Raw genomic sequence first — 25,843 nt, 5'->3', positions numbered from 1 at the left:
ACAGTGTGCAGGTCTCTAATGTTTAAGTTGTTTGAGTTTCTTATGGCGTCTAAACAGTCCAGCTGCCAGCTAATCAATAAATAGGACCTCAACTAATCAATCCATACAGACTTGAGGACCTGAGGATCTTTGAAAATTTTTGGCAAGGGAGCAAAATGGTGAGTCAACTTGCAAAGAGTTCAAGAGATCGGAAAAGTCTGCATGCCAAGAGACCCAAACCTGAGCTCCACATAAAAACCATATAAACTCACCGTGTTAATCATTAACTCACACGACAGACTAGTATTTCAGGTTAAATATTTGAAGTTGGCGTGCCCTCCTCACTTGAAAGCAAAGTTCTGAATTTGGCTTTTTGGTAACTTGTTAAGTGTTTGGACGTCCAAGTCAAACAGACGAGGGAGTGTGTGAGCCCAGAGATATGGCTCTGTCCCAGCAGTCAGTGTGGCACTTTCTAGCAATACACCGCACCGACCCTTGATCCTGCTGCACCTAACCAAACAGGTGGTGGTTTTAAAGAAAGAGGATGAGTGCAAAATATCAAGCATTATGGACTACAGTGGTCAAATATACAGCAACAAAATAAAACTGACAGACAGAAAATGAAAAAGGAACCTAAAAAGAGTCTCTCATATCTCTAAAGAGAAAACTGTAACTGATTTATGATATAAGATGCCATGTTGAGCATCAAAAACAAGCAAACACGGCCACATACCATAAACAAACAACGACTGAGAACGCTGGCTGTCAGATTTGGATTGCTTTACGGCACAAAATAGGAGGAGGGCGCTGTTCTGTTCCGCTCCTGCAGAGCAAACGGAGCTAAAGCATAAAGAGTTTCTGGCAGCTTCTGGAAGATGGAAGGAGTGAAAGACTGATGGAAAAAAAAATCACCTCCAACATGTTGACCCACTTCAAGGAGAGGAAGTGGGGATGGGAACCAATGCCACACCACGGTTTCACAGCTAATCCGACAATAATATATTAACCTTTAAAATTTTACATATGGTACCTTTAAAGTCTGGTTGACTCGACTGTAAAAATTTGCCATTAATACCCAAAAAAAAAAAAAATCAAAATTGCCTGTCATATCAACAATAAATCAATCAGTCAAGTGATCAGTGTGTTCACAGAGGGATTAAGAGTGATTGGGATAATATAAACTATGATAACAAGACTTTAAGAGATCTATATCAGACTCAGAATCAGAAATAATTTATTGATCTCAGGGGAAACTGGGTCAGTTGCAGTTGCTCAGATTTTATAGAGAAAAAAAAATATATAAGCAAAAGTCACAAAGATAGATAGATAGATAGATAGATAGATATGCATTATATTTTAAAAAAGTAGATCAATCCTACAGCAATATTACAACAACATATGCATTGATTAACAAATGGAGGATATGTAAAAATATACCTATATATACGTCATATAGTCAATACACAGGGTTGTGCATTATTGAATTATCATACAGTTTTACAGGTAGAAAATTATTGCACAGTTAAACAGGTTGCAGTTATGCAGTCTGTTAATTATCACAGAGGAAAGAACAAGACGCTATTTATAAGACCAAGAAGCAGTGAAATCAAAATGAAGATGCTAAATAATTTACAAATGTCTGAATTTTTTTTTTCTCCAACACATCAGATTCTGCACCGTTCACATCCTCTGGTGCCTAGTTTCCACAAGTGGAGGACAAAATCACTGACGAGACTTGCTGAGGGCGTTTGACTTGTTGACTCGTTGAAAATGTTTGGTGAGCCCTCTGCTGTTTTGCTGTGCAGCCGGTCCCTGCTGTGTGTTTTTCAGGATGTACACACGGTGTTACTGCTCTCTGATGACACGGAGATCTTTGGCCTTCTTGACCTCCGACCTTTCTGAGAAACAACAACCCTATCAGCTCACAAGGTCGGCTGGTGCAAGCAAAGTTTTGTGTTCCCCCCCCCCCCACTCATTTAATCATCTTGTGGCCTGTTATGCATACAGCCTCAGTCATTCAGAGTCACATCTCTAGGACGATGAATCACTTTAACCTGGTCATGGTCTCATCCCAGCACATGAAGCCCAAACACTTTTAATCTCAAAATAAAAAGCTAAAAGTGTGTTATGAAGGCCGACTGCTAATGTCCCCATCCACAGCATCATCAGGCAAGATTATTTATCTATTTGTATTTTTTTTTTTTACACGCATATTGTATGAAATAATATAAAAAAGATAAGAAAGCTAAACCCTTGGCCTAAAGGTCAGTTTGAATCATTAAATGTGTTTTCAGGGGAAAATGTAGGAGCAGCGATATATCGGATTTTCCTAAATGAATGTTATTAGTCAGAAATCCTGACTTCTAGACAAAGTTGATTGCTTTATTCAGCAAAAGCCTGCAGCACTGATACCTTTCAGGGTTCATGTACCTTTTTTAACTAGCTGAAAGCATGTTACACAATGCCTGTTATGGCTGCAGACGGGATTAGCAGAGTTTTGATCTTTGGTTAACAACTTTTACAGCTTTTACAGGCGGTGATGGTAACCAGAGGTAAACTCTGTCACCCGCCGTGTATTGCTCACTTATCTGTGGCTCACAGTTTCACCAGGGAGATAAGAGCGGCTGTGTTATTGGGAAATCTAAACAGGATTTCCACTCTCAGTGCGTGGAGACTCAGTCATTAGTGTGTAATCTAACTGAATGTAAACCTGCGAGAGAAAAACACAGCAACAGGCTTAACATAATAACCCTGTGACAAATGTCAGAAGGATATCAGCCTTAAAAACAACACAAGTTTAAACCTCTACAGGAATATGTGGGAACAGAAATATTTTGGTGCTACAGGTGCTGAACAATTTCCCAAACTCATTTAAAATCAAAACAAACTCAATACTGAGTCACACACACACACACACACACAAAAAGTCCCCACTGGAATAGTTTAGAGTTTTTGTTAGTAGGGAAAGACAACAGGTCACCATTTAGTGCTACAAAAACATGAAGAAATGATTATGGCACTAAGGGACATTATATCAAATATTATATGAATAGTACAGATACAACAGGATATCAAAAATAAATAAATAAATAAATAAACGAATAAATAAATAAATAAAAATAAAACAAATACCTAAATGAATGAATACATGAATAAATCAAATCAAATCAAATCAAATAAAAAAGAGAAAATACTGCATAAGAATAAGTACAAAAAATACAAAAATTAAAAGAATTAAAAAAAAAAAAACACAAAAAACGGGGAAAAAAATGCAGAGGTCACTAGGTTATAATGCTGCAAAAGTTAAAAACAAAACAAAACAAACAAAAAAAAAACAAAACAAAACAAAACAAAAAACGTCACTGTGAACTCAAGTTCAAGTGCAACGACCACACATAGAAGCCCTCCACACAATATTGGAGGAATGTTTTATTATTTTTCTTCATCAGGTAATGCCACAGGTGAGTCTTTGTTTCTCACACGGTCCTGCGTGTCTCCTCCCGGGGGTGTCTGCTGCAGGCTGGGCCCTCCCCTGGGCCTGCCCGGCCGTCCTATCCAATCACTCCGTGTCGCTGTTATGTAATTAGGCTGCAGCATGTGTCCGGCTGAGGGCTGGAAATAAAGAGCAACGGTATCCACCCGGTCGCTCTTTTCCACCAAGTAGGGAGGACCTGGGTTTGAACTGGCGGGGGTAAAGTGGATTTTTGTTGTTTATTTATTTGCCTTGTTTATTTGCCCAATGCATAATGATCCTATTAGCGCAATAATCCTATAATCTGACTTTGGATTGATTTCCCCGCACTGTGACTTTGTTGTGAGATTGTTTGTCTTAGCTGTCACTGGTTGTGTAATTGATCCTAAATCCGTTTTAAATCGATGTAATTTAATTTTAAAGTGTCCTCTGATTTGATAATGCATGCTTGGTGAGGATGGATGGAGTTAAACTGGGTAATGGTTAAATTGCATGGACCCGAACCGGATTTCTGCACGTAGCCCATTCAATGAGCTGTCAAGTGCCTTCAAAAGCCAGGGTGAGTTTGATTGGTCCACAATGGAGGGTCGAGCTGAATCGAGGGATGTGATTGGTTTGCAGTGAGTTTGGCAGGGCTCCAGGTCCCGCCCCCTACCCGCCTGCCTTCCCCGGGTCAATAAACAGTCCGTGACAGTCATGATTACTGAGCACTTTCCACTTTGGCCAGTCTATAGTGAATTGTATAAGCTGGCGGTTTCTGATGTTTCTGACTTCTGACTTCTGTTTCTTGACTTGGTGTTTCTGCATTAAGTTTTCACGATATTGTAGCCAAAACCTGGCAGGTGACCAATAAGCAAAACATCCCTAAACTGCAAGTAATACATTTCCCACAGAGTTCAGAATATGTTAAGAGTTGAAAAACTGGCCAAAAACTTTGTTTGCATGTGTAGATTGCATCCATTCCACATACATAGACGTTAACTCCATCTGTGCAATATGATTATGTAGCTTTCAATTATTTTTTTCTTATTTATACATATTTCCTTATTTCTATATATTTTTTCCTATCTTTAATTATTGTTGCTGCTGCACTGTGAATTTCCCCTTGGTGGGATTAATAAAGGTTTAACCTATCTTATCTAATCTTATCTTATTATTCCTATGTGCTGCTGACAATATATTTTATACTCTTGTGAAAATCTGTTTTGAACTGTGAATTACATCTGCAAATATATTTTTTTGGTCAGTTTTCAAACTAAACTCAGCATAGCCGTTGTTGCTGGTTAAGCAGTTGGGGTTGCTGCTTCCTGATGAAGGCCAAAAAACAGTGGAGTTGTTTTCAAAAGCCTTATTGAATGGCTTTTGAATAGACCGTACAATAAGTCTGAGCTCTGCAACAACAGCCTCAAAGCAGAGGGCGACATCATCAAACGTCTCTGCACAGACGAGACTCAAAAGAAAAACTCTCCCACTCTCTTGTTTTTGAGAAAAACATCCTGAAAAAGTACTGCACTTGACATGTAGTTCAGTGACACTGAAGTGTTTTTTTCCAGTAGGGGATGAAAGTCTTGATCAATCACATACTTTATTTTTTTTCTGATGCCCTGCTGTGTGTTGCTGCTCCTCCAGAAGCTTGTGAGGTCCAAGGATGAAGATCGCTGTGATTGGTCAGAGTCTGTTTGGCCAGGAGGTTTACAAGGAGCTGAGGAAGGAGGGCCACACCATCGTAGGAGTCTTCACCATCCCTGACAAGGATGGCAAGGCCGACCCACTGGGTCAGAACCGCAGTGACCCGGGACATGATGAGGGCAAATGCTTTACCACCTCTTCCCAAGATTTTATGATTTTAGGGTGCAGAATCAAAAGCCGTGAAGGAAATCTGCCCAAAGAATTTCCTCGTCTCAATGCCAAATGAAAGTTGGACTCCTTGCACCACCTTTCTTATCTCCTCTGTGCTATAAGCCCACAAAAAAAAAAAAAATCAATAGATTTGTCCTATCAAAGTGGCATCGTCATGCACATTTGATTGCATCCAAGTTGCAGTGCCGTTATCACTTGCCGTGTGCTGTCATGAGACTTTATATCACGACTGTAGACTGCAATAAAAACTTGATCTTGGAAAGCAAATAGTGTAATTCTGCAATACCTGTCTCAGTCATAAGAAAGGACTGGAAATAAATGTAATCTTGATTCAACATGACTTCATATTCAGAAATGTTACCGCCCATTCATGCAAGCACTAATGGAAATTTGTGCTGTGGCAAGGTGCACGGCCTCACATAATAATACAGATAATAGATAAAAAACACAGTAACACATAAAAACCACACTCAGTAAAACAACCAAGTACAAATGCATCTTGTAATAATACAAATTTGTTTATGAGCTGGGCTATAGCAGCTGGAATAAATGATTTTCTATCACCGGCATATGGAGTTGTCACACAGAAATGAAAGCTCTGACTTAAAGCAAATATAAAATCATATGTCAAAATAAAATCAAAAATTAGGTTTTCCCCTGCTATAGTATAAATGTATTCAATAATAGTCTGATCCTCCCATCTAATTAAACTGGCTCTGTCCACTGGAAATGCATCAAATTAAGGAAGCCAAGTTCTACTTAAAATGCTGTTGCGTTAGGCTTTCAGTGCATTGTTGATCTTCATCCCAATCAGCTGGTCAGTGATGAGTCGCTGAGTCATCATCTGGTTTCAGGCTGCGGTAACCAGCATCTGTAAATGCTCTGTAGGCCTTGAAGGTGCAGATAATGAGCTTTCCACCGAAAACAGTATGAGTCTGATCTGATGTCATCAAGCAGCCAATATCAGGCCAAAGGGCGTGAACACACAGGGTCATACACAGAACAAGAGACAGTAAACAGGAGATAGAAGACTTTGGTGTTATTTTAGTATAAAAGTTGCACATTAAAGATTTAAAATACAATGAATGCCATTCACAACACTTGCCGAAATCTTGCATTGCCCTTCATGCTTTCTTCCATCTCTAAAGCATCAATTTAATCTGTAAATAAGTCATTTTTGAACATAGACAATTACAGAGCTGCTCCATTTAAGGATTTCTTTCGATTTAACACAATACAATACAAAATGTTAGGCTTCTAATGATTCACCAATAAATCACCAAACAATATACAAGACAATCTAAAGAGCTCTTCCTTTGTCTTATGTCTTTCACACGATCTTGAAAGTTTGTTCTGTTTTGTTTCACAGCTGCCGAGGCAGAGAAGGACGGCGTGTCCGTGTTCAAGTTCCCCCGCTGGCGTGTGAAGGGCCAGGCCATCCCAGAGGTGGTGGCCCAGTACAAAGCCACGGGCGCCGAGCTCAATGTCATGCCCTTCTGCTCCCAGTTCATCCCCATGGAGGTCATCGACCACCCGAAGCACGGATCCATCATCTACCACCCCTCGCTGCTGCCTCGCCACAGGGGCGCCTCCGCCATCAACTGGTAAGGCCTGAACGTGGCTCACTTTTAGGAACCGTTGGTATCGTAAATGAGTCAAAAACAAGCATAAACCCCATCATGCACCAGTCTATTCAAGACAAGGGTTGCAAAATTATTTGAATTTTCAAAGTTGGACAATTACCATGGGAAGGAATAAGGGATGGGAATTAACAGGAATAAATTGGCAAAACTCCAGGTTAACCTATAACAGGGGACTTAAATGTAGTTGAGAAAAAAAGCATCTTGCAGCATAATCCAGTTAAAACCACCAGATCTGAGGCTCTTGCACCTGCAGCCTCCATCCTCCTCCAATTCCCACCAACATCAGCCACCTCTGAGCGCAGCCGGTCGCTGTTTGGGAACACACACACAAAGTTTGGCAACAGGCTCACAGATGCAAGTCTTGAGAAACTGGTGGTCATCCGGGCAAATCTAAGATACAGAGTCATCCTCAACAAGGCCGGATAGAGACAGCGAAGATGAAGACAAGGCAGATGTTGAGGAAGCAGACATGGAGGAGGTTGATGAGGTTCAGGAGGAACACACTGAGACCTGAAAGGACTGAGGAAAAATGCAGAAATATGCAGAAAAAACAGAGGCTTGAGAAGCTTGAGAGGAAATGCTTTCATTTTACATTTTGAATGGGACATAATGTGCTTATCATAAAAAATATGAATTCAACATTCATGTTTTTTGTTGTTCAGTGAAAGAATCAAAGTTCTGCTGACAAATAAATCAGTCAAAAATGTCATTTTTAAAATTTGTATTAGTTTGCACACGTCTGCTTGTGACAAAACAAAATGTTTATGCTTTTATATGATAGAGTTTGTATAAATTAATCCAAGTTAATTCCAGTTCATTCCTGTTAATTCCCATAAATTCACCCATATATTCCTGTTACTTCCCATGAAAACTTTCTAATTAGGAATATTTCCAAAATTCACCATCTTAACTTCCCATGGAATGTTTCTGGAAAGTTTCTGGAATTTTTCCGCCCCTTTGCAGCCCTGTTCAAGACCTGACCACGTGTATTTTGCTAGATGTGTGTATAAGCATCAGTCTCCTCCCGTCCCAGGACGCTGATCCACGGCGACAAAAAGGGCGGCTTCACGGTGTTCTGGGCTGATGACGGACTGGACACCGGGCCGGTCCTGCTGCAGAGGGAGTGTGACGTGGAGCCCAACGACACCGTCAACACCATCTACAAGAGGTTTCTGTTCCCAGAGGGAGTGAAAGGCACCGTAAGTCTGGTGACAGAGAAAAACTGCATCGTGTAACAAGTTTGCTCACTGTGCTTTCTCTCAGGTTTACTGTAGATGTTATCCTGCTTTTTGTAGGATCACCAGTTCATGATGTATGTATCATCACAACTGGAGTCATGTCTGCCACTCAGGGTGCACCCATGATGTCAAATCAGCCCATTGATTAGAGCAGAAAGTACTTAGGTCACTCCAAAGGACCTTATCTACGAGTCGAAAAGATCAATTCACCTCCAGTTTTTAAGTTTCGGTTAAAAACACACCTTTTCTCACAGGCTTTTCTGGCTTAGATACAATTTCAGTATGATTGATTGATGGCTGTTTTTTTTGTTGTTGTTTTTTTTAACCTAATTTTAATGGCTTAAATTGCTTTTAACTTGTTTTATTTTGTGCTAATGTCTTTATTTGTAATCTGATGTTGTGCAACTCGCTTTAATTTTAGATAGAATAAACATAGATGGAAGAAACATTGTGTAACATGTTTGCACACTGTCTGCGCACACTGAGTGCAAATGCCAGAAAATGGGTTTACTTTAAGTTTGCAACAGATGGTATCCTGCCTTTTGTAGGATTAGCAAGTGTATTATTTATGTATCATCATAGCTGGAGCCAAGTCTGCCACTCAGTATGATCGTGTTTAAGATTTTACTAATTAATGTGCACCCATGTTGTCAAATCAACTCACTTGTTAAACCAAAAAGTATTTAGGTCACGCCAAAGTGCCTTATCTACAGGTTGAAAAGAGTTATGACTACTCTTAGTAAATATTTTTAGGATAAACTTAAAATAAATGAGGGTGTCCTTAAAGGATAGTAAGCAGTTGTAAGGCTTGCTTGATAATTGGTGGATATTTTACAGAGAGGCAATTCAGGTTATCATCATCATATCAGCAGTAAGAATTTTATTTATAACACTTAAAAAACACAGTTACCATATGAAAACATAAAGTTAGAAATCGAACATGAGAAGGAAAAACATAAGACAATAAAATTCAAATAGATGGAAGAAACAGAGCCACATTGTGTAACATATTAAAGTTGTATAAAAAGCAACATGTCATGGATTGGATTCCCTGCTCTTTTCTCTTTCCTACACCTCCAAAGTAACAAAAACACCGTTAGCCACGTTCATAAAGACGGCACAAATGAAACCCGTGGTCTTACTGGTACACTTTGCTGTAGTATTTAAATATAATTGTCCTGGTTCCAGGTGGAGGCGGTGAGGCTGATCGCGCAGGGGAAAGCTCCCAGGATCCCCCAGCCAGAGGAGGGGGCCACATACGAGTGCATCCAGAAAAAAGACAACGCCAAGGTAACATAGGAGCTCAGCGAGATACATAATCCTGTGGTGTTTAGTATCAAATACAAAGTATACAAAGACTTTGCTGTGTGAGGATGTAATATAATGTGTGAAAAGGCTGGTGGTGCAAATGTGAAATGTTTAGTCCTTTTAAGTCCTTTAAAGTCTAAGCACCTCATACTCAAATCTCTCCTAGAAAGTCGATGATCTCATTCAATTTTGGAGCACCGTGGTGTGTAAATCTGCATATTAATAAGGACAGACAGATTTTCTTGAAACTGCTACAGTATAACATGTCAATTCTTAGAGCTACAGAGTTCCTATCAGTGCCTCTGGTGCTATCTGTAGAGAAGAATATGGACTGCCAAATGTATGCTAATTAATACATTCAGTAGCCTAATTAATGACATAATTAGCATCACTGTTTTAACATGTTGGTGATTATGGCAGCAAATTAGGCAGCTCTTGTTTTAAAATACCAGTGCAATGTCTTCCAGTCATTGCCAGCAAGAGCTTGCTGTAAAATGGTTCTCCAATACTGTTATCCAATGTCAGGGCCGTGCGGTCCATAGGGCAGGTTAGGCAAATGCTATAGGCGCCATCATGCCAGAGGGCGCCAGGGAGTGAGACAAGCGCCGTGGTCCCTCTCTGCACCCCCATGCAACAGCTCTGCCATAAATTCTACCTTTTAACAAAGTTTATAATGTTCAGTTCTGGTTGACATTGTTGAGAATGTGTCAATTTAATTCTGTGTTTATTACTGAGGTTGTAGTTTGCAGAGGTCTTGTCTTGGACTACATTATATTGACAGGTGTTTCTAATTTTTTGTTCTCCCCATTTATGTACAATGAAGGGGACAGAATAGTGGAAACACCTCTCAATATAAAAAGTCCAGTCCAACAGCAGCACTAACTATGAGCTCAATGCCAAACAGAGAAGTGAATGAACACCTCTGTTACCGTGACAACAAGACAAGCTGAGCATTATAGGCATCAGGAAAGGAAACTCTATGGCACAACAGTTGGATTGGATTGGATTAGATTGTACAGGTGGAGCTGATAAAGCAGCCACTCAGTGTGTTGCCTTGGTTTTGTCTGTTGGTAGATCGACTGGAACCAGTCGGCTGAAGCTCTGCACAACTGGATCAGAGGGAACGACAAAGTGCCTGGAGCCTGGGCCGAGGTTGACGGACAGGTGGGAACACACTGCCATCTGCAGGGAATTATTAGTTTTTCTTCTGTTTGTTTCAAAGGACTGGCTAGTAGGGGTTTAAAACCAAACCATTAAAAAATGGACCTTTCAATACACAACACACCCTACAAAGTTCTCACCGGTGATGGTTGGACCTTCAACCACACATGAAATCACATGTGAAATAAACCACATGTGGTTTTAGAACACATGTGATGTACAACCACAGGTGATTTAATGATTTCACATGTGAATTTGATGTTGGTTTTTCCAAATGTGATCTGCAACCATGTGATTATTTCACTTGTAAAAAAAATTATAGTCCACATGAGAAGAATCCAGTCACATGTAGAAATGTGGAATTCACATGTGAAGATGCAAAGTTCACATGATTTCATGTGAACTGTGCTGTTTTCACATGTGAAATTTGTAGTTCACATGTTAGGACACGAGTCACATGTGATGTGAATGTGGAATTCACATGTGAAGATGCAATTATTGTGGATTTCATGTTGTTTTCACATGTGGAAATTCTAGTTCAGAAGTCAGTCACATGTGAAAATTAAAATTCTGCATGAATTTCTGAGAACAAATTTCTTTCCACATGAGGAAAATGTCAGTCATGTGAAAATAGCAAATCAAATGTGAAAATATCCACGTGACATTATTTTCTTCTTATTTTGATCTGAGATGTGGAAAGTGCAGAAACAGATTTGCTGTATGAGCCACACAGCCACACACTGAGCTGCTGAACTGATCAATGTCCTCAAAATGTGTTAAATTGTCTAAGAAGCACTTTTGTCTTTGAAAGAATATTTGCTGATTTTATATTGTTCTTAGGTTGTTCCAAATCTGCAAATAAGTGTTTTTTTTCTCCCTGATGTACAAAACAAACTGAACCAAAACTGAAACCTTGACCCAAAAACTGCAATACAAACCGAACGGTGGGTTTATTGAACCATTAAACCCCGACTGGCTATTAGAGTTTATTTCTTTTCTTTTTCTTTTGGAGACAGCTCCCACTAGAGGCTGTGATAGATGACACTGCACAGACTGACTTTGCAGATTCATCAGTTCAATGAGCTGCTGCTACAAAATGAGCAAAGTCTGACTGAAAATGTCCGTCCTGGTTTCGGTTCCTGCCTCCCGCTTCATGCCCTTGTTTCTGTCCAAAAGCTCAAAACTGGACTGAACTTTTCCCAGAGGAGCAGCATGCATGATTTTTTTTTTCTTTCTTCAACACTGATGGCTGTTGTGTTCTTTTCCTGCAGAAAGTGACTTTCTATGGCTCCAGTCTGGTGGATAACGGCACCACGGCTAACGGTCAGCCTCTAGACATCCCAGGAGCGAGCCGCCCCGGCCTGGTCACCAAGTCGGGCCTGGTGCTTTTTGGCAACGACGGCAAGGCGGTAAGTCAAACTAGACAGAGGACACGATGGAGGATTATCAGGCTTTTTATCTCCACCTCATTTTCCCAACCCAACACTGGTGGAAAAATCTCGATCAGAGGCTTGTTGAGGAGCGACCGTCAGTAGTGTGAGGGATTCAGCTTTAACAGACCAATCTGAGATAACAGTCAGCGTTTTGTGTCAGCGAGTCCAAAGATCTCCTATCAGACTGTGCGGATCAAAAGTAACGTTGCACCAGTAAGGAAACCTGCAGTTGAAAGTGGCAGTCAAAGTAATAAATTAACAGGCGAGTTGGTCCGGATGCTGCTGGTCTGGTCTGGTCTGTTCTGGGATGGCAGGAGACCAGCTGGTGATTTTATGGTCGACTGCTCAGTTTAAACCATGACATTAACTGAGATGGAATAAGATTAAACTTTGCTGATCCTCGAGGAAAAAGAAAAAAGGAGAGGATTGCCATATGAACATGCAAATGGAGCATAAAATGGAAAGTAAACCTCAGAAGAAAGAGTAAGAATTGTAAAAATAATAGATCGGTATAATGGAAAATAAAATATTGTGGGCTTATTTAAATGCATACCAACAGTTTTCTTTCATCGATGTACAAGACCCCAAATATAACCAAGTATAAACTGTTTGAATAATTACAACTGATCAACCCAATTTGTACACCCCACAAAAAATATCAAAGGAATCACCCAGTTAAAACTATTCAACCCACAATAAGTGACCTATATTTTAATTTTTGGCAGAGATTAGTGGGTCAAATGTTTTTGTCTGAACTGCTACAATTAAATTTCATCTATGCTGAAAAGCTCTTTGTTGTGTTATGTAACATATTATGGCTTCGACATAAGCTGCCAAGGAGAGTACAAGCTCACTGAGTGCATTTAATAGCATTGGAATCAGATACACATGCAGGCCTGTCTTTTTTTTTTTCATTATTAATAGCCGTTGGGGTAATTATAATTTGAAGTGTTGAAACAGCATACTTTTAACGGCTTTGCTACAAAATGAGTTCGTTTTACTGTGCACCATTTCGACATGCCTTTTAAGATTTCTCTGCCTTGGTTCAGATTTGACTCCAGAGGTTTTCTCCATATAAAATCTTTGATGTTTCTTCTTTTCATGGTGTGAAGAAACAAGACGCCCTGCTGAGTTACAGTCCAGTGAAATCAAATACAAACGCTTTACAATGCCAGTCTTGTTTCATCATTTTAGGTCAGTAAAACAAGGGGATCCATTTGATAGCTTATGTTTTAAATAATTCCCTTTTTAGATGTGCAACTGTCCTTTGTGTTTCCATGCGGTTGCTTTCTCACTGAATGCAGTTGACACTAAATGTGTTTACTTTCAGTTTGCAGCAGAATTTATGCACGGTGTATATCCTGAGAAACTGTATTATCACAGCTGGAGTCAAATCTGCCACTCAATAATGATCACGTTTCAGATTTTCACTACCGTTGCGCATGCACTCCTGTCAAATCAGCCCATTTTTTAGACCAAAAAGTACTTAAGTCATTCCACAGTGCCATATTTACAGGTCAACAAGAGTTACAACTGCTCTTATTAAATAGTTTTTAGGATATACCTAAAATAGATTAGGCTATCCTCAAAGGACAGGACGCTTGATAATTGGTGGATATTTTACAGAGAGGCTACGCAGGTTATCAACATAATCACAGCAGTAAGAAGAACACCAATAAATTTTATTTATATAGCACGTTAAAAAAAACAGTTAACAAGCGCTTCACATGAAAACAGAAAGTTAGAAATCTAACATGAGAAGGAAAACCATAAGACAATAAAAATTAATGCTGGATTGAGGTAAGTAAACGTAACACTTCCAACGTGGGATAAACAGAGAAACTGGAGCGTCATCCCGTTTGCCCAGATTAAACTCTGGAGTCACTGAAACCTGCACCAGAGAAAGCTGACTTTAAAGATGCACTATTTGTCTTTTCTTTCTTAAGGCCGGATTATGCTTCTGCGTAAGCGGAGCGTACGGGGGTTGTGCAACCGCCGCAGAGCCTTGCCGCGCACCTCCGAAAAATTGTAACTACGCAGACCCCACGTAGCCCCCAACGCAGGCCTCCCACTGACAACAAGAGCTATGAACCATAATCCGGCCATTAGTGTCTCCAACATGGCACATACAGTATTTCTGCTAGAGTTTTTAGCACAGCTTGACTAATTCAGAGTGGCAGGTGAAGACATCTGTAGGCCATTTGGTTATGACAGTGCAACTTTTACGTCATCTTCCTGATTGTGATCTTTCCCTGTCTGCTGCACTTTGACCAAACCCAGCAGAGATGCAGGATAGCCAAACGAGGCACACTAACATCACTGCAGCAGGGTAAACAATTCAACCACTAGATGGCAGCAAAACCTAGATTCTCTGCCTGGGTTTCATTACCCTTTAAAGCCCCTGTCCATTTCTGCACTTTTCCTGAGACAGTTAAGCTCAGAGAGTGATGATGATGATCTCCACCAGTGTCAGCCTTAGTGTGACATCAAACCCTCTGGTGATTTTAAACAGTCTTTGCGAGTAAATCATTGGTTTACATGTTTAAAAAAAAAAAAAAAAAATTATATATATATATATATATATATATATATATATATATATATATATATATATATATATATATATATAAGTTGATTTACAGACAGTTTGCACAACCTACCCTGGTCTAAACTGGCTGTATGTGAGGCTCATTGTGATTGATGGAGATGATTATACATCAATTTCTGAGTTTTACTGTTTCAGGAAGAGTTCTTTTAAATGAGGTTGCAATAGGACAAATATGTCATATTGTATTTAGCACATCTTCAGATTTGTAAACAGCGTTCACGTCAACATCGAACTTGCAATTTCAAGGAATCTTGTATTTTACAGTAAGATACTAAATCATTTTCAAGTATGTGGAAAGTGGCAACCAAATGTAAATAAATCTAAATTTTAAGTCCGTGGGTGACTCTGAAGTGGGCAGACTATCGTTTTGAGCATTTGAATTCAAACAGCACCAACTTGAGATTCAGTGTCTTGTGCACATGACGTGACCAAACAGCACCCACTTGAGATTCAGTGTCTTGTGCACATGACGTGACTGGACTAAGGTGATTGGCTGTTTTGATTCATCCCGTTATGCTTTTAAAAACCGAAATTAATGAGATTACACTGCCAGGAACAGCCTGGAAGACCGGATTTTTCTTCTCCGTGCATTGAGTTTGGATCGGACTCTCTGTGTATACTGTTGGTCTGTCAAAATTATTAAGGAAAGTTACCTACAGAAGCTCAAATGCATCACAAACCAGTTTTTGTGAAATTAGCAGTTTAATGGAGTTACCATTTGATATGGATTTGATGAAATGTAATGTTGTTTTACTTTATTTTCTTGATCACCCTTCATCTCTCTAGCTGATGTGAAACCTTGCCAGCCGTAGAAATGGGAATCTTTCCCACCTCCACCTTCCTCCCCGTACAATGTGAATGTAATCTTCCTGCTCGGGCCTTGTCGCTCAGGGGAAATCTCCTCAGGTGACGCGGGTTAAAGCTTCACGTTTCATTGAGTCTGAACCTAATTTTCTGCAGCGTCTTGCTTAACCTTTTTACAGTTGTCATAATTGACTGCCCTTGGCTAGTCTAGCCTGGAAACTTTCTGGTTTGACATTTTACTTTTCTTATTCGTTCAGCTACACGAATGAGTAAGACAGAAAACACAAAATACTACAGTGACGCATTTCACCCAAGTCTGTTTTCTGGGGGGACTTTCAAGTCTTATATTTGCAGGTTAACACACCTGGTTTACATCAGGCTCATAACTGAACTTTGGCACAAGAAAAAAAATGTAATAGAACTCACTTATATATATACACATATATATATATATATATATATATACTCATAGCCTTTGGTAATTAGCAGTGGGCTATTACTGTGCAACACCGGAGTCACTGGTTCAAAACAGTTTCAGATGTTAATGTAGTCAACTCTGTTTAGAGTTTTAAGACAAATCCTGATTCAAAACAGAGGATGGTCACACACTGATATAGACCATTGTTTTATAATCTTGAATAGCTGGTGGTTCCTGTGTCGCACAATAAAATTCTGTAGCTACTATCAATAATCACCAAAGCTACAAACACAGGACGTAGTGAAATGGGCACCGCTGGACCTTCAGTAAGAGGTTCACAATTACAAAAATGTGAGGCAGTACACGAACATGAGCGAGTCTACAGCTGCTCTTTAAGTATTTTGTTGTATCGAAAGTCACATTTGATGTTTGCCTTTTGAAAAGAACAGTCGCTTCCTTCGGATGATTCGTCCTTCCAGTTGCCCAGCTTCATCTCTACAGCAAAAGAGTTTTATTGTAGTTACATCCCTTTGAGGCCTCTGTTAATGTTCCCCATCCTCCACTGACATTTCTGATCACATGCAATCTGCATCACACAGCAGTCAGACTTTGTCTGAAGTTCTCTCAGACGGGCATCTGTCCCGTGGACAGCTTGATGCCGTGAACTTTTCGCATGTGCCTTTTCATCAGCAGCCTTTCAGTAAACAGCTCATCGCAGTCCTCGCATTTGTACGGTCTCTGCTCTTTATGTTTGACCAAAACGTGTTTCCTTAAGGTTGAACCTCGATTGAAAGACTTTTCACAGATGTGGCAGCTGAAGGGCTTCTCCCCAGTGTGAGTCCTTATGTGCTCTGTCATATGCCCTTTCAGTTTGAAAGACTTCCCACAAAAATGGCAGCTGTAGGGTCTTTCTCCCGTGTGGACTCTCATGTGATTCTGCAGGTTACTCTGGCAAGGTATATGCTTACCACATATCTGACAGTCAAAGTTCCCTTTGCCATCATGTGTCTTGCTTTCGTGGGTCTTGAGGTGCCACTTGAGCACAGTTTTTTTGGTGAAAATGTAATTGCATATATGGCAGCGATACAAGGTCGTGCTGCTCGTCTTTGCCTCGGAGTCGTCCAGATCCGGATCCGGATCCGGATCCTCTGCGTCGGACAGCTTCGGCTCACTGTTCCTCTCGGTTGCTGCGTTGTTTTCCAGCTCCTGAACTGTTTTGATGAGTTCTTTCGTCAAGGCGTCCCCCTCGTCGCTGTCCTCCGCTGAGAGTTGCTCCTCATTTCCATTGGTCCAGAGTTCCTGCTTCTCCTCCTCCTCCTTAATATGTGAAGGTCCCGGCTCCTCCTGGTCTAAAATGGGGCTCCACTCCTGCTGCTTCGGGGCAATCACGTCCGCTGGAACAGATAGAGTCGCCTGTTTGGCATCTGCAAAGATAGAAGCAGAAATATGTTACCAAAGTTAACATCAGTAGGTGTGGAGTCCCTTCTCTACACCCATCATGGGTAGTTTAGCCCTTTAGATCTTTTTGAACATCTGCCCTGGAGCCGTAAGAGGCCCCGACACCCCCAAGCCAACCATCAGCTGTCAGTCCTCATTAGGCTGCTACGGAGGATCTGCGACCGACCATCACCCTAGTTTTTGCAGCGTGTCCTGCGGTGTTGGCACTCAACGGCCTTAATCAGCAACCCAGTAGCTGATTCATCATGTTGAACCGGCAGCAGAGGTTATCGGTACAAGAGAGCTTTCTGATTGGCTGTTCAGGTAAAGCTAATCAGGGCCCATGAAAAGGTAAACAGAAATGAGCAAAGCAAACGACAAGAGAGCACACAGTGAGGGGGCTGCTTGTTTTTTTTAAGCTTCATCTCTTCCCCAAGTACGCAAGTGCAACCTGCAATGTCTCAACAGACAAAAATGAAACTGTTTAAGCATGGTGTGAAAATTAAGGGATAATGTTTGGTTCTTTATCTTTTTTTTTGTTATGAATTAAGACTACAGCAGTCTGAGCATCTGCCTTAGTTGGTGGTAGTTTTCTGAGGTCTGCTTGGTGTGTCGCTCTGTCAGTCAACTCCAAATAAGTGTCAATGAAAACACTTTTTGCATTGGAAAACTTGCTAATCTTCAATTAGGATCCATCTGCTGAGATTAGAAAAAAAAGTTAATTTAAATGACAAGCATGCGAGAACTTCTGAGCGTTAAATATGTTGCATGTGACAACCTTCGATATACAAATCTCACTCAGGGAGAAGTATGAGGCCATTAGTTGTATTTACACAGCGTTAAAGCCATACTTAATAATGGGACCCGTGTTGTTGTTTGAGATACTCACATTAAGCATAAATTTGAAAAGCAAACAAAAATAGTAAGACTAAAAACATTTGAAATAAAGTGGTACAAGTTTGGCACAGGAGAAGCACTTCTTGGCCTCAGGTAGTAAAAATAACCGTATAGTGTTTCCTTTAATGGTGCGACCTTTTGACATGACTTTGATGAACTGTATGAATGAAAAGAATGACTTTTTTTTTTAAATCACCAATGAGTTCTAGTAGGGTTACAAACAAATATGAAATGAAAATGCTGCAAAATAAATAATTGCATACAATTTTATTGGTGTAGCACTTCAAAAAATGTTACTAAGTGGTTTTCTACAGGGAAAAAAAACACAAATCAGTTGGATTACAGTAACAGACATGAACAGCCCACAAGAATAAAGCACCCAGAAGAGCTAATTCCATACAGTGTTACTTTAGTCAATGATTATGATGACGAAATTTTTACGCCAATGACCCTTTTTTTCATGACGAAGATGGACGATGACTAGCTAAAAACAGCTCTTTGATGATGGAAACATAACGAGACGTGCGTGTATTTTTGTCATGACGAGACGAAAATGTTAGTAGGTGGTGTAGTGGACTTTCAAAATACATTATCTGTCTGCCAAAAGCTCAAAATATGAGCAATGCATTCTGTGGCATGTTTGGTTGAGAATGTGTGTGGTGTACGCCGGAGATGCGCCGAGAACACAGCTGATAGGCTACAAGCCCACACCGCGGTAGCGACCCTGCAGTCCATTTACCAACAAACTGTTCTAAGGCAAGCCCAGAGGATAGTAAATGACCCCTCGCACATCCTTCATTCAGAGTATGACCTCCTACCCTCAGGCAGACGATACAGAGTCCCTCACTGCAAACTCAACTGTTTTAAGAATTCATTTGTTCCTATCTCCATTACATTTCTTAACAATGCTGCTCAAGGCTGAAGTTTGTGTAATAATTTTTATTGCGCTTTACCATGGTGATCTTTCAGCATGATTTTTTTTTTTTTTTTTTGTAATGCGGTGTACGTATGTATTATATTATGGGATGAGTGCAATATGGCGATATGTATGTGTTGTGGGTAATGTGCAATACTGTCATGTTATGTAATTGTTGGTGTTGGTATGGCTGAGGTTGTTTGTGTCATTGTGGCCATCAAGGCATTCATGGCGCAGCTACAAGTCCAAGACAAATTTCCCTGAGCGGGACAATAAAGTTTATCGTATCGTATCGACCGGTGTCGGTGAACACAGCTGATAGGCTACAATCCCACACCGATCACGGTCATGTTCGCAGTGCGTATCCGTCCTACGACACAGTATAAATGAGGCTACCAGGCAGCCTGCGCGCACACACACACGGTAACACAAACCGGTGATGGTGATGGACTTGCACTTACAAGTCAGCAAATTTACCTAACCTAAAACAAACAGGTAAATATAGACTGGGGTTGTATATTTTGATGTCTGTCAAGTTTTACGTCATAATAGTCAAATGCATAAATTCTAGTGGCACAGCACACTCAAGGTCTGGTTCTCAGAAATAAAGCCACGATCGAAAAGAAAGAATGTTTTGTTTCTTGACTGTCTTTGTGTAATGACCAGTGATTCCACAGTTATCAATTTTACATGTGTGTAATGTACAATCCTGAGTATGGGAGAGTCTACCTGTATTGGCATGATTCAATTAGTTTAAACTTTAAAAACATACGTGCGTGTATGTGTATGACTAAAACTCAACGAAAATATTTTAAATTTTCGTCGACTAAGACTAAAACTATTAAAAATGTGACTAAGACTAATAAGCATTTTCGTCAAGAAGACTAAAACTAAAATTAAAGTGGCTGTCAAAATTAACATTGATTGCATACAGTAATCAAGGCACTGTAGACATTTTGTGGGCAGATGCAAGTGAACACACTGATCTCACAAGAGTCTGAAAGCTTTTGGATGTTTATTGTGCGCATGAAGCTCCAGTTAGTTACAGGTTAAGTCTGTCAGAGAGCAAACACAATGACCATATCAGCCGTCAAGAGCTTTTTAACATCAGCGGCCGGCGATATTAAACACCTTTAGCCCTTCACACAGCTAAGGTGACATCGTGGATGCTCTTCATGTGCTGCCTGAACACAACCAGCACGGGAAAGCGCTCGTCGCATTGCGGGCATCTGTACGGTTTATACTCTTTGTGTCTTAGTCTGGCGTGCTTACTCATGGTGGTGCATCTGTTGAAACTTTGCCCGCATATGTAGCAGGCGAACGGCCTCTCCCCGGTGTGTGTCCTTAAATGTTCCTTAATGTGGCTTTTCAGTTTATATCTGTTTCCGCAAATCGGACATTTGTGGGGCTTTTCCTCCGTGTGGGCCTTCATGTGGCGTTTCATGTCACTCTTGGTCTGGCTTGTCTTGCCGCACACATTGCAGGTGACACGGTTCTTCCTTGAATGAGTTGCTGTGTGCCGCAAGAAGTGTATTTTATGCAGAAAATCCTGACTGCAAATAGTGCAAGTGTAGGTGTTTTTACTCCTTTCACAATTCGGACCCGCAGTGGACGATGGCACCTGATCCTCGTCCCCTTCTGGTTTCGTCGTGTTTTCTGCATTTTGTCCAACTGTGGTAACCAGTATCTCGCCGCCGTAGTCCGGACAGACCTGCTGCTCCACAGGACCGGTCCAGAGTTCTTGCTTTTCCTCTTTAACGGGCAGGGGTCCCGGCTTCCCCTGGCCCACGCTGGGAATCCACTCCTCCTTGGTCGGCGGTGTCTGCAGGGAATGCTCCTCTGTGGGTGCAGGGAAAGCAATCTGCCCTGAGTCTGTAACAATGGATGGGATAAACGCGTTATTAATGCTTACAGCTGCGACAACAATCCTCTGGTCACACATGATTACACTAGATTTGATCAATAGTGAATGAGTCCCATGGGGGGAGTCTGGTCGTCGCAGCAGCAGAGCATACACATTTAACAGGATATAGATAACAAGGACAAATGCTGTACTGGATTTGATAACTGTAGTTACACTTTTAAAGCAAACAGTGCAAGCATCACTAGCTATTCACTCAGGCCTCATAAGAGATGCCATCATTATAGGTGGCAGTCTTGTCCTAATTCAAACTTCCATATCCAGAAGGGAAAATGAAGGGGGCGGTCATCACTTAGCTGTCCCATTTAATAGTCTGTGTTTAATGTAAACAGAAGTCAGCAGACCCACTGCCCATCGAGAGGCAAATGTACACAAGTAAAAACATCTAGGTTTGAAAAGCTCATGTGAAACACTGAGGGCTCAATCTTACTCCCGGTGCAAAGCAGCGCCAAGTGAAACACGAGTGTCTTTGCTGGTTTCCAACCGGCATGTTTCCGTCCAGCGCCCACGTTGTGTAAATAGCAAATGTGCTTGTGCCTATTTGAGCGCCGATGGGTGTGTTGGTCCTACAATGAGGTGCAGTCAGGCTCACTGTTGGCACATCTCGAGGCAGTTGGAAGCGACTGACCAACAAACAGCAGGTGTGAAGGCACTGGTGCAGTTGTCATTGTCATTTTAAGGGAACTATATTACCAAGACAGTACTGCAGGCCTACACAGGGGGCGCCAGCGTGCGTCCACTCTGCTTGTTCCACACATAGGGACGCCGCGAGCAGATCTGTTTCCTCTGCAGAGAAGCCTTCTTTCTTACCTGGAAAATCCTCCATTATAACAGCAATCCACCAAGGTGTGACACACCTGGCTTTTAAAGGGGATGGGAGATGGCGCTCTGATTGGTTTACTGCATGTTACTCCCAAAACATAGCCAGGATTAATGAAGAGACTCAGTACAACCCTTGTGAACCAAGCGCCTGACACAATGACCCTTTTTTCTGTTGTTAAAATAGCAAAAGTGGACTTGGACATGCCCTAAATGCATATGCTCCTCAGACCTCCTCAGACATGCAATGTAAACTATTCACATTAACATAATCAGATTTACAAATGGCAATGATGCATTCACAGGAATTTTTGCACAATGTGTGGATGTGCAGTTTTAGCTCTCACTTGATATCACTTACAGCTTGACGTGACATCAACAAATGTGCACTGGAAGGCACCATCACCTCACACAGTTGCAGCTCTGCGATGATAATCGTTCGCATACACAGTTTTACACACACACACTGGAATTACGGTAAACTGCAAGATGATAAAATCATTTCAACAGAAATGGGATTGTAAATGGTGCAGTGTCGTGGAAATTTTCCAAACCAGGTTTACTTCGCTGACAGGCCCTGTATGTCTGATTTTGTCTGGTAAAGCAAGCAGCTTCCTGATGTCCAAAATGTCTGGAAGAAAATATGACAAATAAACTTATTAAAAGCCTAATTAAATAGTCACAAAATGACCTTTAAATTACAGCTTAATAATTCAAGTATTCTGTCGCCAAACTACTGCATTATGGGTCTAAAAGTCCAAATATTTACCTCATCTCGTTATTTTTCTGTATTTGCTCTGCACCGCTCCAGCAGTCACAACGGCAGCAAGCGAATGCTGCATTCAATTGCTGTTAGAAATACTGCAATTATAAGAGCGATGTGCTTGAATGACCCAGTAAAGTGTCAAATACAAGTTGAAGCGTACCAGACACCTCAGGGTTCATTTGGTTATTTCTGACTGAAAAGTAAACGAGTGAGTTATTTGGGACTGGAGAACTTGGAAGTACGAGCTTGTATGGAGCGCACGAAGGCAGCAAGATTCTTCCACCTTATGGCTGACAGCCCATAAGAAATAATTTATATTCTGTTGACTCGATCGATAATAAAAATGCTTTTGATGGCCGACCGCCTTTGGTCTCCACTGTTTATTACAGTTTGTTTCTTCCAGACTTTTTAAAACGGCAAATCTGAAATCCTGCCAGCGATGTTGGTCGTCCCGCAGAAACCCCGCATCTCATTTATCTCACAAACTCATCCCATCCAGATTTTTAACAAAATGCTCAGTTTGCTACCTTTAAAGCACCGTGGTTCACCACCGCACACTGAAATAACTTCACTGTAACTTTATTAAGAAGGAACAAGGCATTTCAGGTTCGCTCAACGAGATTAAGAGCTCACAGCTGTGATAAATACATTCTGGTCACGACCGGTCATCGCATTTTTTAATTTTTCCAACATTTTCAGCATTTTAATATAAAACAGCTAAATCATATAACAAAAACTCATGACATCATCCCAGAAATTCACATTATTGAAAAAAAACAACATGATTAATATAGGATAGAGTTACAAGAATGACACCATGTCCTGTGGTTTAACTAGAAAACTGACGAGCCCTCTTCTGCACACAGACACTAATAAACAGGAGGGGCTGAATTTCATGAGAATGAGGAGTCCTGCCGCTGCCCCTTTATAACACTAGGGAGGTGAAAGTCAGGGGCTCCAGTGGCTCGTCTCTCCCTAAGTCACGTGTAGGCGGAGGTCTGAATTCAGATCCTGTGTTTCATTAGGGCCATAAAGTTCAACCACGTTCAACTCATAAATCCAAAATGCCTCTTAATTTTTTTAATCTTGTTTTTTTATTATTATTATTGAATTATTTTATTACTTTTCTTTATTAAAGAATCTGTTGGTACCAAGTGTGTCAGGCTAGACTGTCAGCAAGACAACTAAACATCTTCTCCAAATCTGGCATGGCCATTTTCAGCGGGGTCCCTTGACCTCTGACCTCCAGATGTGTGAATGAAAACGGGTTCTCTGGGCAGCCACGGCTCTCCCCTTTGCAGACATGCCCACCTCATGCTAATCCCATGCAGTTTGGGCCACAAACCCTGCAGTCCACATGTGTTCTTTTGGCCTTTTGTAAAATGGACTGGGGCCTAAACAGTCTTGGAGTTGCATCAATTGGCTTTGACTGGAAAGCGGAGACTCAATGATCCTTGACCTCGCTACATAAAATTACCTACAGTGACCTCTAGGATAATCACAGCCTCATGAAACATTACGACCACAAACTAGAGGATAATTCAAAAACCAAAACATGCAATAAATCATAACAGCAAATCACAATTCACATCAAATCGGCAGCCAAGTATCACGATAGCATCAAATCGAGATAAGCATATCGCCTCAGCCCCAGAAACAACAGTCAGTATTATGGTATGACAAACAATGATTATTTTTATCTACTTCATTGCCACTTTTGCGTTGTGTCAACTGTCAACTCTGTATTTTGAAAAGTCTATCCTTTACTTCGTCAGGTTTTACAGTGATGCAGGTCCATCATCCTTATCAGTTTCTATCAAACTTAAACACTAAAAAAAAAAAAAAAAAAAGTAAAATCTGTCCATGTGTAGAGTGAACTCTCTGAAGAGGAATAACTGATGCGTTTTATTATTATTATTTTTTTTTTAATGATTTTATATTAACAAAGTCTGTTCCCCCCATGATATTCTCATTTGATTTTTTTTTTTTTAATTCATACTCTTGTTTATTTATACATTATAGTAAGTACATGACTGAAATGTTGGTATGTTTAACTGTATTTTCATAAAGATACAAAAAAAAAATAATAATAAAAAAAATAAAAAATAGTATCCATTTCAAGCTAGCTAGCATGGCTTTTCTACCCAACGTTAATTTGAGCTAAACCCCCGGCGGTGGTGTGTGACCCGGGGCAGGTGTGCAGGTGTGTGTGTGCAGGTGTGTGTGTGTGTGTGTGTGTGCAGGTGTGTGTGTGTGTGTGTGTGTGTGTGTGTGTGTGTGTGTGTGTGTGTGTGTGCGGTGGGGACAGACCTGCCCGGTGTAGCCGGACCTCCGGCTGGTAGAGCAGGTCCAGCAGCCGCTGCAGCCGCTGGTTCTCCTGCCGGGTCCGCTGCACCTCCTCCTGGTACTCCAGCACCGTCTTCTCCACAAACCCGAAAATGTCCACGGCCGCGGCGGTTAACCTCTCCGTCAGGAAGAGGTTGAAGGACTGGAGCGTCGCGGTGGCCATTCTGCCAGCCGTCTCCTCCAAACTATTTATATTTTCTTACCGAGATTATTTAATATTTCGCTGCAATTGTTTGCTTGTTAGCTGCTAGCAGGAGTCCGCCGCGGCGTCTTCTTCTTCTTCGCCTCTTACGACATGCAGCGCTTTACTTCATCTTCTTCTTCTTTAAGCATAATTGCGGTTGGCCAACCAGCTTGCAGACGCATTACCGCCACCTACTGGACTGCCCATCTGGAGTGTGTGTCGGTTGACAGGCAAAAAACAAAACAACAACACTAAATTCCCAGTAGTAGCATATTGGCGTATTAGGCCCGTTGAATGCCGGGGAAAATTTAAAGTGGTGGAAAAAAACAAAACAAAACTGAAAAGTCTGATATTATAGGGTCGGAGATTTTAAAGAAAAAAAAATTCCTTTACTTTTTATGGCAATGTCTCTTCAAAGTCTTAAAATTACGCGTATTTGGTTGATCCAACTTTGCAAAGTGAGGCAAAGTTGGGAAAAAAAAGGTAAAAGAAAAACTATTTCCCAGCTGCTGCATTCACATCCTCTGCAGATGCATCAACTAAGACTGTGCAAAGATCCTGAATTTAGTTAAACATGGCTTAGAGTTGTGAATACGGTTTAGGAGGACTTCAGAATGTTGTTTTTTTATGTTG

The 25,843-nt window shown here is 40.9% G+C and overlaps 2 protein-coding genes across 3 annotated transcripts in view; one reads left to right on the top strand and one right to left on the bottom strand.

The window, feature by feature from the left end:
* Positions 1-3,551: 3,551 nt before the first annotated feature.
* Positions 3,552-25,843, top strand: part of aldh1l1 (aldehyde dehydrogenase 1 family, member L1) — a 37,754-nt gene continuing 15,462 nt past the window's right edge. Inside the window, exons 1-7 of the mRNA XM_030051822.1 lie at positions 3,552-3,670; positions 5,081-5,226; positions 6,681-6,915; positions 7,988-8,153; positions 9,381-9,482; positions 10,575-10,664; positions 11,933-12,070. Of these exons, the coding sequence (XP_029907682.1) occupies positions 5,100-5,226; positions 6,681-6,915; positions 7,988-8,153; positions 9,381-9,482; positions 10,575-10,664; positions 11,933-12,070 (858 nt within the window). The 5' untranslated portion in view covers positions 3,552-3,670; positions 5,081-5,099. The remainder of the gene's footprint in view (positions 3,671-5,080; positions 5,227-6,680; positions 6,916-7,987; positions 8,154-9,380; positions 9,483-10,574; positions 10,665-11,932; positions 12,071-25,843) is intronic.
* On the bottom strand, positions 14,701-25,339 carry LOC115359382 (zinc finger and BTB domain-containing protein 49-like). 2 transcript variants are annotated; one of them, XM_030051823.1, is made up of 2 exons: positions 24,991-25,339; positions 14,701-17,348 (listed from the first exon to the last, which is right to left on the bottom strand). In XM_030051823.1, exons 1-2 carry the CDS (start codon positions 25,187-25,189, stop codon positions 16,549-16,551), a joined length of 999 nt encoding a protein of 332 aa, XP_029907683.1. In that variant the 5' UTR covers positions 25,190-25,339; the 3' UTR covers positions 14,701-16,548. The 2 variants fall into 2 exon arrangements, with proteins under 2 accessions (XP_029907683.1, XP_029907684.1); XM_030051824.1 differs by lacking the exon at positions 14,701-17,348 and adding an exon at positions 20,301-21,046 and having other exon boundaries at positions 24,991-25,333.

This window comes from Myripristis murdjan, chromosome 5, assembly GCF_902150065.1.
Source record: "Myripristis murdjan chromosome 5, fMyrMur1.1, whole genome shotgun sequence".
Classification (NCBI taxonomy): domain Eukaryota; kingdom Metazoa; phylum Chordata; class Actinopteri; order Holocentriformes; family Holocentridae; genus Myripristis; species Myripristis murdjan.
Note: the sequence above shows the minus strand (reverse complement) of the source record. Positions and strands in the feature narration are given on the sequence as shown.